At 41.5% G+C, this 13326-nt stretch overlaps 1 protein-coding gene across 5 annotated transcripts in view; it reads left to right on the top strand.

Annotated features, from left to right (window-relative positions):
* The first annotated feature begins 767 nt into the window (after window positions 1–767).
* Window positions 768–13326, top strand: part of ABHD16A (abhydrolase domain containing 16A, phospholipase) — a 60889-nt gene continuing 48330 nt past the window's right edge. Inside the window, exons 1-2 of one of the 5 annotated variants that reach the window (XM_058168225.1) lie at window positions 768–960; window positions 12919–12975. In XM_058168225.1, coding sequence (XP_058024208.1) covers window positions 904–960; window positions 12919–12975 — 114 coding nt within the window. In that variant the 5' untranslated portion in view covers window positions 768–903. Of the gene's footprint in view, window positions 961–2616; window positions 2797–4090; window positions 4112–12918; window positions 12976–13326 lie in introns of those variants that run through there. The other 4 variants (XM_058168223.1, XM_058168224.1, XM_058168227.1 and 1 more) reach the window with 4 other exon arrangements.

The raw sequence follows: 13326 nt of genomic DNA on the forward strand, positions 1-13326 counted from the left end.
CCCAATGCTGTTCACTAATCCCTCCCAGGAATTGCTCCCTGCCATATAGGAGGAATGAAAGGAAGTAATACTTTGATCAGTGCTAATAAACTACACTAAATGTAGATTAAATGGTTACACTTGCAGGTATATTATTTAAGAGTAGCAAGATATAAGCTTCAAAGCACAGGTTTTAAAATATCTTTGAGGCTGTTTGATGGATGTTCAAAGTTTTGTTGGCCTGCAGTATTAGCTCTAGTAGCTGTAGTCTGAACAAGACAGAATTGATAGAAACCACGAAATCATCTGATCCTGACAATTTAGGGATCCATTCCCAACCAGTGTTGCAACCTGAATGACAACAACCCGTGTTACAACACACCTTTTGTCAATTGGATACAAGCAGACCAGAGGTGGGTTTCAGCAGGTTCTGACCAGTTCTGGAGAACCGATAGCAGAAATTTTGAGTAGTACAGAGAACCAGTAGTAAAAATTCTGACTGGCCCCGCCCACATCTATTCTCTGCCTCATGAGTCCCAGCTGATTGGGAGGAAATGGGGATTTTGCAGTAACCTTCCCTGCATTGGAGAGGGAATGGAGATTTTACAGTATCCTTCCCCTGCCACACCCACCAAGCCATGCCCACCAAGCCATGCCACGCCCACCAAGTCACACCCACAAAACTGGTAGTAAAATTTTTTGAAACCCACCACTGAAATAGACCTTTATGTTTGACAATCCTGTTAAGGATTTCATTTGCTTTTTTTTCCCCCAGCCGTATCACACCACTGACTGCTGCTTAACTTAAGTTCATCAAGACCAGTGATGGGTTGCTACCGGTTCAATCCGGTTTTTGCGAACCGGTAGTAACGGTGGTGGGAGGCTCCGCCTACCCATCTGGACGTCATCAAAGACAATCTGCACATGCGCAGAAGCTTCTGCGTGCACGTGCGGGCGCCCCCGTTGCAAACCGTAGCGAAGGTAAGTGGAACCCATCCCTGATCAAGATCTCCCAATCTGTTCCATATGTACTATTGCCCAGTATAGTGCCTCTCCCACGCCCTACTACAGGTAGCCCTTGACTTATAACAGTTCATTTAGTGACTGTTCGAAGTTACAACAGCACTGAAAAAGTGACTTGTGAGCATTTTTCACACCTATGACCACTGCAGCATTCCCCATGGTCACGTGATTTACATTCGAAGGCTTGACAAATGGTTCACATTTATGATGTTTGCAGTGTCCCGGGGGTCATGCGATCCCCTTTTGTGACTTTCTGACAAGCAAAGTCAATGGGGAAACTAGATTCACTTAATAATGGTGTTACTAATTTAAGAACTAAGGGATGCGGTGGCTCAGGGGCTAGGACGTTGAGCTTGTCGATCAAAAGGCTGGCAGCTCGGCGGTTCGAATCCCTAGTGCTGCTGTGTAACAGGGTGAGCTCCAGTTACTTGTCCCAGCTTCTGCCAACCTAGCAGTTTCGAAAGCACGTAAAAATAGATTTTGTAATGGAAAAAATGATTCCATCGATGTTTGCTTCTTTTGCCAGTTTTTCCCCCCTCCTTTTGCTGAAAGGGCAGAACATGAAACTTAAAGTGTATGTATATATATATATGTTTTCTGAGGTTTTCACGGGTGTTTGTATATAGGTCTTTGGTTGTTCGGGTTTTCTCCCGTGTAAAATTGGAAGTGTCTCGGCGACGTTTCGACGAAGTCTCATTCGTCATCTTCAGGCTTCAGCTTCGTGCTTCTGGGAGCAATGTGTGATTGCAGCTGTTTCTTCCTTTTTAACTGCTAGTGGGGGTTTGAACTGATTGGGTGGGAGCTTGACTGTGCTCTGATTGGATGGGGGTTTTTTTGTGCTCTGATTGGTTGGGGGGGTGTCCTGTTTGGGTGGGGGCTTGGTTGTGCTCAGATTAGTCTGAGTTGCAGGGGGATTTGAGCTGGTGAGCTGCACTGCTGCTGTTTGGCTTCGTGTTCGTGGTCGTGCTACATCTTCGTAGTGGGTGTCAGTCTGCTGCATGTATGGATTGGAGGGATTTGAAATGGCTAATGTTGCAGCTGCGGTCTGGCTTCTGGTCATATATATATGAAGAAGAAAAGAAAAACAATAGGACAGGAACGGTAGGTACGTTTGTACGTTTATGCACGCCCCTTATGGTCCTCTTAGGAATGGGGTGAAGTCAATAGTAGAAAGTTTTTGGTTAAAGCTTTTAGGATTATGATTATAATTTAATAATAATAATAATAATTATTATTATTATTATTATTATTATTATTATTATTATTATTATTATTATTATTATTATTATTATTATTATTATTATTATTATTATTATTTTAGGATTATATTATAATTTCTCACTTAACAACACAAATTTTGGGCTCAGTTGTGTTTATAAGTTGAGACTAACCTGTAACTCATGTTTTTACTTTTTCCTGTCCATATAACCCACTGGATTTGGCATTGAAATAAAGTGCGACCGGTAGGTCTTCGTGTATTCCTGCCTGATCGCCTGAAGGGGGAGCCACCTCAAGGACCAGAAGCTGTCATTGCGTTAAAATAAAAAGCCTACGGAGTTTTTGACCCTTCTTCCTTCCCGTACAGAAACAGGAAGTATAGTTTTCCCTTGCTTCCCCACCCACTTTCCCGCGCTGCTACCCGGCTTTAGGTCCTTCCCCAAGATGGCGAAGCTATTGAGCTGCGTACTGGGGCCTCGGTTGTACCGAGTCTACCGGGAACGAAGCCCCGCCAGATCGCGGCGACTCAGGGCTGAACCAGACGATGGGTCCCAATCCTCCTTGGACCCTTCTTGGGTGAGCCCGCTACTTTTGACGCTCCCCCCCTTGAGATAGTTGGTATCGCCCACGTCACCCTTTATAGAGGCGGGGGGGAGGTGAGCGAAACCATTATTGAACCCGGACGGGGGGGGGCTTCCTTGACATTCAAGAAAGGGACCAGCGTGCAGTTGAAGAATTGGGTCGCTTGCAAGCTGGTTTAAGGGGAGAACAAATTCAACCCGGAGAATCCCCTTATTTGAGGGTCCAGAGAGAAAAATGCAAAGCAGAAAGCGAATAGCCTGGTTAAAAACAGCATTATTATTTTTTTTGCAGGCAATTTAAGAAACCTGGTTTTGTTTTTGGCTTTTTGCAAAACTGCCCATTCCTAAAAGGAGGTGTATGTATGTATGTTAGCGTGAGCGATGCACTTGCAGGTTGACATATAACAGTATGTCAAAAGCTAGCCCAACCGTATATCTGGCTTGGTATGCATCTGAAAATGAACTCTGGTTCAGCTGAACCAGAGTTCATTTTCAGATGCATACCAAGCCAGATATATGTATGTATGTCTTTCTCCTGCAGAGCCTTCAAAACAACTTGCAATCCTATAAGAACCAAAGTGTAAATAAAACAGCTTTTATTAAGCATTGTTTCAGGGCGTACATGGAAGCCTATGTACCTTGAGCGACTATCTCAAGCAAAATGTTTCTGGGAACATAATTTTCTTAGCAACCCAGAAAACCTTGGGATTTTATTCCAAAATTTATGAGATGAAAAGCCAGAAGTGGATGCCATCACTGAGAATTTTATTTGGTGGGTATCACTAGGCTGGCTGCCTCCTACTTTTATTCAGGGTCTTTTAAAGAGGGGATGGTAGTAAGGACTATGTGTCCGTCATCGTCTGTCCCCCCCTATCCTTGGGGGAGTATTTCATGGGGGGAGAAATAGAAATTTACTTTGAAAAAAGGATGAGATAAAAAGTAAAGAAACAAATAGGAAGAATGTGTGTAGCTCAGTGTTGTAATGAACGGTCCTTGGGTAATCTGAGCTTGGTTGTTTTCTTGAAGATGATTCATTACCCAAACTAGGTTAACATCATTGCTAGCTACTAGCACTAGCACTGATGATGTTACCTAGTTTGGGTAATGAAATGTCTGCAAGAAAACAGCCAAACTCGGAAAGCGCTGAAGGTAAACGACATATGTGCTAGTCGTTCCTGATTCTAGGGGGCGCTGCTCATCTCCGTTTCAAAGCCGAAGAGCCAGCGCTGTCCGAAGACATCTCTGTGGTCATGTGGCCGGCATGACTAAACGCCAAAGGCGCATGGAATGCTGTTACCTTCCCACCAAAGGTGGTCCCTATTTTTCTACTTGCATTTTTTACGTGCTTTCGAACTGCTAGGTTGGCAGAAGCTGGGGCAAGTCACGGGAGCTCACCCTGTTACACAGCACTAGGGATTCGAACCACCGAACTGCCAACCTTTCGATCGACAAGCTCAGCGTCTTAGCCGCTGAGCACCAAGGGCCCCTCAAATGGGAAGTTGGAATGCATGCCGGAAAAAAAGCCTTTTGTCTCTAAGAGCAGACTCTTAGGATTTTAATAATTTTAAAACTGTGTCCCTTAGCAACTTAAGATCTTTCCATGGTTTATTTATTGGCTGAGACAAGCTTTTCTGTGGTAGCCCGTGAACACGGTCCCCTGAAGTTAGGCAGGCCTCCTATCCTTCAGTAAAGCTTTGAAGATCTGAATTCCCCTCCAAGCGCTGGGATAAGATTGGATAATTTGTACATTAGAAGACTGAACGGCTGCCAGGTCTTTGTTCTTTGAAACATTTTAAGCTATTTGGTTTTCCTGTTTTTATATTGTGTGTGTTGTTTTTAACTTTTAATTGGGAGCCGCTCAGAGTTGATTAGTAGAAGTTGGGCGGCTGTATAAATGTTTTAAACGGATAAATAAATACAGCAGCTTACCTGGAGGTTGTATTCTGGACAAACTGAAATGCCATCATAAAAACCCTTGAATTGTAATCCCCCAGGCTTGAATGGGGAGTGTGTCAGGGCAGTAACCCTCATAAAACTATCACTTTGCAGAAGATGTTGCAATAACCTCCTCAAAGTCACTTTTGGTCACACAATCTGCCTAGATCTCGGCAGTAAGAACCAGCACTAACAATACCAACAAGCTGCAGAAATTTGTTCTTAAATATGCAAGTGACACCGATAGGTTAAGTGACACCTTCTAAACCTCAGAGGACTCCTTTCATGTAGATTTGGCTGCCTTAATTAGCGTAGTTGTTTTTAGACACCCAGCTCCATCAGTCTCTGCAATGATGAAAACACTGCGTATGGGGACTTCTGTTTTAGTACCCAAGTGACACGTGGCCTTTTGGTTCATTCAGGACAGCATTGAATTGAAACTCAATGCCTAAAACGTTTTTAGCTAGGGATTTGAAGGGGAAAATTATCTGGGTGGTGGTGGGGTGCTGCTCACTGTTTGCTTATTCCCGTCACAATTTGAAAGTAACTGTTCTAATTCTTTGCCCCATACGAATGAGGAACTAAGGATACCTTGTCTATACAAGGATCAGTTATCCCCATGAGAAATGGAATCAGGTTCATGGCACATTTGAGTACACTACATCTAGTGCTAACTAGAGTACATCCCAAAGTTGTTGTGTTTTTTTTCCAAGAGGCAACTGGACTTTCTGGTTTTTCTTTGAAGATGTTCATCCAAGAAGCTTCTTCAGCTCTGACTGGATGGTGGGGAACCAACCAGTCAGAGCTGAAGAAGCTTCTTGGATGAGAAGCGAAACATCTTCAAAGAAAAACCAGAAAGTCCAATTGCCTCTTGAAAAAAAAAAAATCACCTTTGGAACAACCATGACCTGGATGACTGGGAATCTCTAAAGATATTTAGAGTCCGTACAGGTAGTCCTCGATTTACAACAATTTGTTTAGTGCTGTTTAAATTACAACAGCACTGAAAAAGGTGACTGATGACCGTTTCTCACACCTAACGACTGTTGAAGCATCCCTATGGTCATGTGATCAAAATTTAAATGCTTGACAACTGGCATATATTTTATAAAGGCCACAGTGTCCCGGGGTCACGTGACACCCCCCCCCCACCTTGCAACGACCTGACAAGCAAAGTCAATGGGGACACCAGATTTACTTAACAATCATGTTATTAGCGTAACAACAGCAGTGAGCTACTTAACAATTGTGGCAAGAAAGGTCCTAAAATGGACACTTAACTGTCTTGCTTAGCAGTGGAAATTTTGGCCTCAATTACACTCAGAAGTCGAGGACTATCTGTATGGTGGATGAAAAAGGGGCAGAGCTAATAGTTGTGAATAATTCCAAAAATGACTTAAAATCTTGGTTTTCCACTTTTTTTTTTCCAGTGCCCTCAAATCACTTGACAGTTTTCTATTCTTTTTTCTTTTTTTGTATTTTTTTTTTAAAGATAAAACATTCCATCTTTCCTTATACAGTATGTCGTCTGGATACATACATCTCGTTCCTCATTTATCACATCTTTCACGTTCACATTAACAGTTTTTTATAATATGTTAATTACATTACACATTAAAATTCCCCATTTTCTTCCTAACATCTTTTAATAATAATAATAATAATAATAATAATAATAATAATAATAATAATAATAATAATAATACCATATTAACATCAAATATTATTATTCCTTTCCTACATATACTAACAATTGTCATCTTATTTATAACTCTTTCTTAATATATTTTCTACTTATTTTTGATCTCCTTCATTTCCAGACTTCATTTTTATTCTCCAACCATTGATAAAATGCTTCCCATACCATATAATATTTGGGGAGGGGGAGAGAGAGAGAGAGAGGGAGGGAGGGAGTCTTTGTATTGGTGTGTGTGTGTGTGTGTGTGTAGAAATTAGACTCAGAGGCACTATATATATTTCCAGAATTTCAAATAGCAGGGTTAGATCTTCTGTCAGAAATTTTGAAAGCTGCTAGATCATAAATTGCAGCAACATCAGAGTTGGAAAATGCTGTTGAAGTCAAAAATAGAAAAATCTGGACAGGAAAGGGCAGGCTTATACGTTTATATTTTATCAATATGGGGGAGGTAGCAGGCAGTGGTTAGATTAGATTGAGGACACAGATTACATGCCATTCATAGCTGTATATATGTCAGTCTATAATAATCAACATATAACGATAGCACTTTGACCTGTATACTGCTCCACAATGCTTTTACAGCTCTCTAAGCAGTTTACAGAGTCATCACATTGTCTCCCAACAAACTGAGTCCTCATTTTACTGACCTTGAAAGAATGGAAGGCTGAGTCAACCACAATCCGGTCAGGATCGAACTCTAGATTGTGGGCAGAGTTAGCTTGCAATATTGCATTCTAACCACTGGGCCACCAGGGCTGTTGGTGATGACAGTGATACATTCATTATCTGTTATAGAGAACCAGTTTGGTATAGTGCTTCAGAGTAGAAAGCAGGAGACTGATGGTTCTAGTCCAAGGGTGTCCAAACTTGGTCCCTTTAAGACTTGTGGACTTCAATTCCCAGAGTTCCTCAGCCAGCTTTGAGTTGAAGTCCACAAGTCTTAAAGGGACCAAGTTTGGACACCCCTGTTCTAGTCCCACCTTGGGCACAAAGCCAGCTGGTGACATTGGGCCAATTGCTCTGTGTCAGCCCAAAGAAGAAAGAAGAGCAAACCACAAAAAAAAATTGCCAAGAAAACTGCAGGGACTTGTCCAGGAAGTAACTCAGACTCATAAACTGATTCGAATTCCCATCTAACACCCCTCTCCCCCCCAAAAAACCTTGCAATAGTATTATAGATTAGAATCACCATTTTTGCAGCAGAATGCCAGGATGAGTGTATTAGCAACAGGATGTTAAGGAAAGGAATAAGAGTTTTATTCCCTTAATCTTGACTCTTCCCTGTCACTGCAGAATATTGTATAAAAAAGAGACTATAAAAGGGACAGATCATAAGAAAAAACTGTTAAAAGTTACCAGGAAAGAAAAAGGCGATATAAATCAAGTATGCTGTTGGTGTTTTGTTCATTTTATTTACTAATCAAATTTGTAAAGGTGCACATCTGCATAAAAGCTCACAAATAATTAAAAACAGTATAAAAAGCAGAAAATCAATAGTACCAAAAAAAAAACCCCATATAAAACCAGGGGAAAAAAACTATAGCCAAGGTAATCAACTTCCTCCATAACAGTCAATACAGCCAATGCAAAATCTCTACCATACTTCCAGTTCCCCACACCTGTTGGCAAAACCATGTTTTTAAGGCCTTATTCCTCCAGACATACCCGCTGCATAGGGATTGAGGTTCAGTTACCATCATCTGTCAACTGCAGCCCTGAAATTTATGTTCTGTTTCTTGCGGGAGAGAGTCATGAGGTTAGGAAAGAAAAGATGAATGCTACACAGCCGCTAATTAATTTATTACAACGAACCTTTGTAAGACCAGGAATCGGGACTGAAAGGGCAGCTCAGCAGATGTGATGGTGCAACAACATAGATTTTCTTGAGGTAAAACCGTTCTGTTAGAGTAGGCAACCTCTTGTCTTAGATGCGGTTAGCAGGTCTTTCTGAAGCAATCCCTGGTTATCAACCTTGGTAGATTGAGAGCTGTATAGCTGGACCATTTTGCCAAGTCTTGAATTATTTTATCAAGGAAAGTATTTATTTCCAGTGTTGTTGGTTTTTATTTTCTTTTTCTTCCTGCGTTAAATTCAGAATCCTGACCCTTCTCAGCAACACAAAAGAGAAGAAAACAGAAAAATGTTGCTTTCTGTAGGTTCTACCCCTTGGCATGTTAGTCTTCATGAGGGAGAACCAAATATATATACTGGTACTCGGGGGAAAAAAGGCTGAGAGTGATTGATAGAATAGAATAGAACAGAATTTTTTATTGGCCAAGTGTGATTAGACACACAAGGAATTTGTCTTGGTGCATACGCTCTCAGTGTACATAAAAGAAAAAATCAAGAATTCTAAGGTACAACACTTAATGATAGTCATAGGGTACAAATAAACAATCAGGAAACAATCAATATAAATATAAATTGTAAGGATACAAGCAACAAAGTTACAGTCATACAGTCATAAGTGGAAGGAGATGGGTGATGGGAACAATGAGAAGATTAATAGTAGTGCAGATTTAGTAAACAGTTTGACAGTGTTAAGGGAATTATTTGTTTAGCAGAGTGATGGCGTTCAGGAAGAAACTGTTCTTGTGTCTAGTTGTTCTGGTGTGCAGTGCTCTGTAGCGTCGTTTTGAGGGTAGGAGTTGAAACAGTTTCTGGCCAGGATGTGAGGGGTCCATAGATATTTTCACAGCCCTCTTTTTGATTCGTACAGTATACAGGTCCTCACTGGAAGGCAGGTTGGTAGCAAATGTTTTTTCTGCAGTTCTAATTATCCTCTGAAGTCTGTGTCTGTCTTGTTGGGTTGCAGAACCAAACCAGACAGTTATAGAGCTGCAGATGACAGACTCAATAATTCCTCTGTAGAACTGGATCAGCAACTCCTTGGACAGTTTGAGCTTTCTGAGTTGGCACAGAAAGAACATTCTTTGTTATCCTTTTTTGATGACGTTTTTGATGTTAGGTGTCCATTTTAGATCTTGCGATATGGTAGAACCTAGAAATTTGAAAGTTTCTACTGTTGATACTGTGTTGTCTAGTACTGTAAGAGGTGGAGGGGTTTCTCCTAAAGTCTACCACCATTTCTATGGTTTTGAGTGTGTTCAGTTCCAGATTGTTCCGGTCGCACCACGAGGCTAGTTGTTCAACCTCCCATCTGTATCTCTGTGTCAGATTCAGATAAGTTAGGAAGAAAAAAAATTGTAGATTAAGCACAGAGGTTCCAATATTATTGTTACTTGAAATTACTGTTATTTCAAGATAAGGTTGGGGTGGGGGGGGGCAAGAAATCTCTGAAGCCTTGAAGAGCTTCTGATCACATGTTTGGGTTGGTAGAGAGTTATCCTTGTATGATTGTGGTAAACAGTTGTAAATTGGGAACTGAGCAGTTGCAAAGCCCAGGTATTTAACAAGCTTCAGGCTTAGACTATTGGAGATATCCCCAGTGAACACAGTAAATTACCCTCCTAGAAATATTCCCTGGAGTCAGAGGTTCAATTGTGCTTTCTCCAAAGCCCCTGAGCTCTGTTACCAATCTTACAACAATAATAAAAGACCTATGCTTGACCTTTTTTACATTGGTATCTTAATTACATGAGGGGGAAAAAAAGAAACTTTTAAGAGAGAAGGGATATGAATTAGAAAGCTGAAAATATTTTTTCTACGGTAGTTTCCTTCCCAGATCTTCTGGGTCTTAAATGTACCAGATTTCCACCCCAGAATTTATGGGAATTATACCCACTGTACCAAGAGGTTGGAAAAACATCATCTAAATCAGGGGTGTCAAACTCGATTTCATTGAGGGCCACATCAGGGTTGTGTTTGACCTCAGATGGGGGGGGGCAGAGTGGGCGTGGCCAGGGTGAGCGTGGCCAGCTTGACATCACTCAGGTCGGGGCGCCTATGGTGGCTCTGCTAGCTAAAATGGGCTCCCGAGCTCTGTTTTAGGCTACGACGGGCTCCTGCAACCCTCTGCCAGTGAAAATGGAGCTCCATTTTTGCTGGCAGAGGCCCGCAGGCTGGTCCTTCTCTGTTTCCATGGTGGCCCTGTGGGCCAGATCAAAGCACCCCGCGGGGCAGATCAAGGTCTGCCCTGGGCCTTGAGTTTGAGTTTGACACCCCTGTTCTAAATTATCTTGTGCAAAGCAACGTATCGTTCGACAGGATGATATACACAAGATAGGTGAAAATGAGTTTTGCAGGGGAAGTCTAAAATACATACTTGTATCTTTTCTTTTTTCCTCCAGGGAAAATGCTGGAGATTACTGCATATAATTTCAGAAACAATGCTTTGCAAACCTTCTGATGCTTGCGCAAGGAATTCTTGCTCATCTGCCAGGTTCACCTTACGCGATATTCATTCAGACCTGCGTGTGGATTACACATGGCTTTAGAAAGAGTTGCGAAGTGCCAGGGCCCAGCTTTACGTATCAGCAGGCGGTCTTTGATCCTAAAATGAAAGGATGTCTGAACCCCAGATTACCGCTCTATGGCTAAGACGGGAACAGATGCTTTCCCTTCCACCCACCCCAACTTAATAGGGACCCTACTTTTCATTTTTAGCTTCCTTTTTTACCTCTGAGGGTTGCAGAGTCCGGTGATCTATCAGCACCACAAGGGATAAAGTGAAAAGCTCATTTGTTGCTCGCCTTTAGATGTTGGAGAAGATTTTTAAGATGCAAAATATTTCTTGGGGACACCTTGATCTGGGGGTTCTCTAGGAGTCAGGAAAAAATGGGGGTTGGTAGTTCTGAAGCATATAAACAGAAATATAAAGCAAGAGGCATAAATTGCACAGAACTGGGCAGAAGTTGGACTTGAACTACAGGTGGATCTCTGGTTGATTCGTAGGATTTCTGACTTCCAGTTGTTTCAACAGTAGCGATTTGGAAAACCAGTTCCATAGTAAGGCAGATCCAGGCTTGTGTTGGTGGATATGATTAACCCCACCCTGTGGCTCATAGGACTCCCTAGGTATTTTCCCCTTCCCCATATATTACCATTTTTCATTGGTTTTCAGAGAGCTTCTCGCCCATTACATGTCCATGCCAGCCTCAGAAATGTGAAAAATAAGAACCAGCCATTTTAGCTAACTTGCTGCATGCCATGTAGCAATAGCTACACTCAGAAAGCTCAAACTGCCCAAGAAGCTACTGATCCAGTTCTACAGAGGAATTATTGAGTCTGTCATTTGCACCTCTATAACTGTCTGGTTTGGTTCTGCAACCCAACAAGACAGATACAGACTTCAGAGGATAATTAGAACTGCAGAAAAAACAATGGTTACCAACCTGCCTTCCATTGAGGACCTGTATATTGCACGAATCAAGAAGAAGGCTGTGAAAATATTTACAGATCCCTCATCCAATGCTAGATGGTCCCATCACAATCTAAGAATAGTACCTATCATAAATATAAAAAAATATTGGTAGTGGTAAATGAACTTCAATAATAAGTCAATATTTACTTAGCTACAATTAATCAGAATGACTAATTAATCAGATTAATCCGAATGGCAAAAAGGAAGTGGGAGTGGGGGGGACTTCCAACTTCCAGCTGGCTTCCCCACCAACCTTGCTCGTGGGAAGCTGACAGGGAGGGTTGAAAATGATGATCATGTGACCATAGGGTCACTGCAGAAGGACATAACTTTGTGAATAAAACTGGTCTGAGGATCATAGAAATTTCAGATATTTTTATTTACAGATCCCTCACAACCTGGACATAAACTGTTATAACTCCTACCATCAAAACGACGCTATAGAGCATTGAATATCAGAACAACTAGACACAAGAACAGTTTTTTCCCGAAGGCCATCACTCTGCTAAACAAATAATTCCTCAACACTGTCAAACTATTTACTAAATCTACACTACTATTAATCTTCTCATCGTTTCCATCACCAATCTCTTTCCACTTATGACTGTATGACTGTAACTTTTTGTTGCTATCATTAAGGGTTAAATTGCAACCTATGACCATCATTTGTGTTGTAAATGTTGTACCTTTGATGAAGGTTTTTTTTTCTTTTATGTACACTGAGAGCATATGTACCAAAACAAATTCCTTGTGTGTCCAATCACACTTGGCCAATAAAATTCTATCCCATTCTATTCTATTCTATTCTTACTTTATATATCACTTTACAGCCCTCTCTAAGCGGTTTACAGAGTCAGCATTATTACCCCAACAATCTAGGTCCTCATTTTACCCACCTTGGAAGGACAGAAGGCTGAGTCAACCTTGAGCCTGGTGAGATTCGATCTGCCAAATTGCAAGCCAGCCGGCAGTCAGCAGAAGTAGCCTGCAGTACTGCACTCTAACCACTGCACCACCAGGGCTCTTCCCTATAAAGTTGATGGATGGATGGATGGTTGGTTGGTTGGTTGGTTGGTTGGTTGGTTGGTTGGTTGGTTGGTTGGTTAGTTAGTTAGTAACTTGAAAACCAAGCTCAGCAAATGTCTTGTTTCTTTCAACAGGAATCGTATTACCAGCCACGGACCCTTGAAAAACATGCAGACAGTATCCTTGCGCTGGTGAGTGCCTCCTCCATTTCATTTTGTGGAGAGGGAGAAAGAGGAAAATAACAACCTCACAGTCTGGAGTGATTTGTACACGTTTGTGCTTGTGCAAGCCACATTCCAGACTGATCCCCCTCAAAGAAGAAAAAAAGCATTTTGTTGTAACTCTTTCCCTGTTTTCTCTCTTTTCCTTTTCCCCTGTATAATAATACAGATTTATGACCACAATTTAGCCTAAATTTTCCACTGCTGAACAAGACCGTTTTTAAGTGAGTTTTGCCCCCTTTTACAACCTTTTCTTGCCACTGTTGTTAAGCGAATCACTGCTTTTGTTAAGTTAGTAACATGGTTGTTAAGTGAATCTGG

Source organism: Ahaetulla prasina, chromosome 2, assembly GCF_028640845.1.
Source record: "Ahaetulla prasina isolate Xishuangbanna chromosome 2, ASM2864084v1, whole genome shotgun sequence".
In the NCBI taxonomy this organism is placed as follows: Eukaryota; Metazoa; Chordata; class Lepidosauria; order Squamata; family Colubridae; genus Ahaetulla; species Ahaetulla prasina.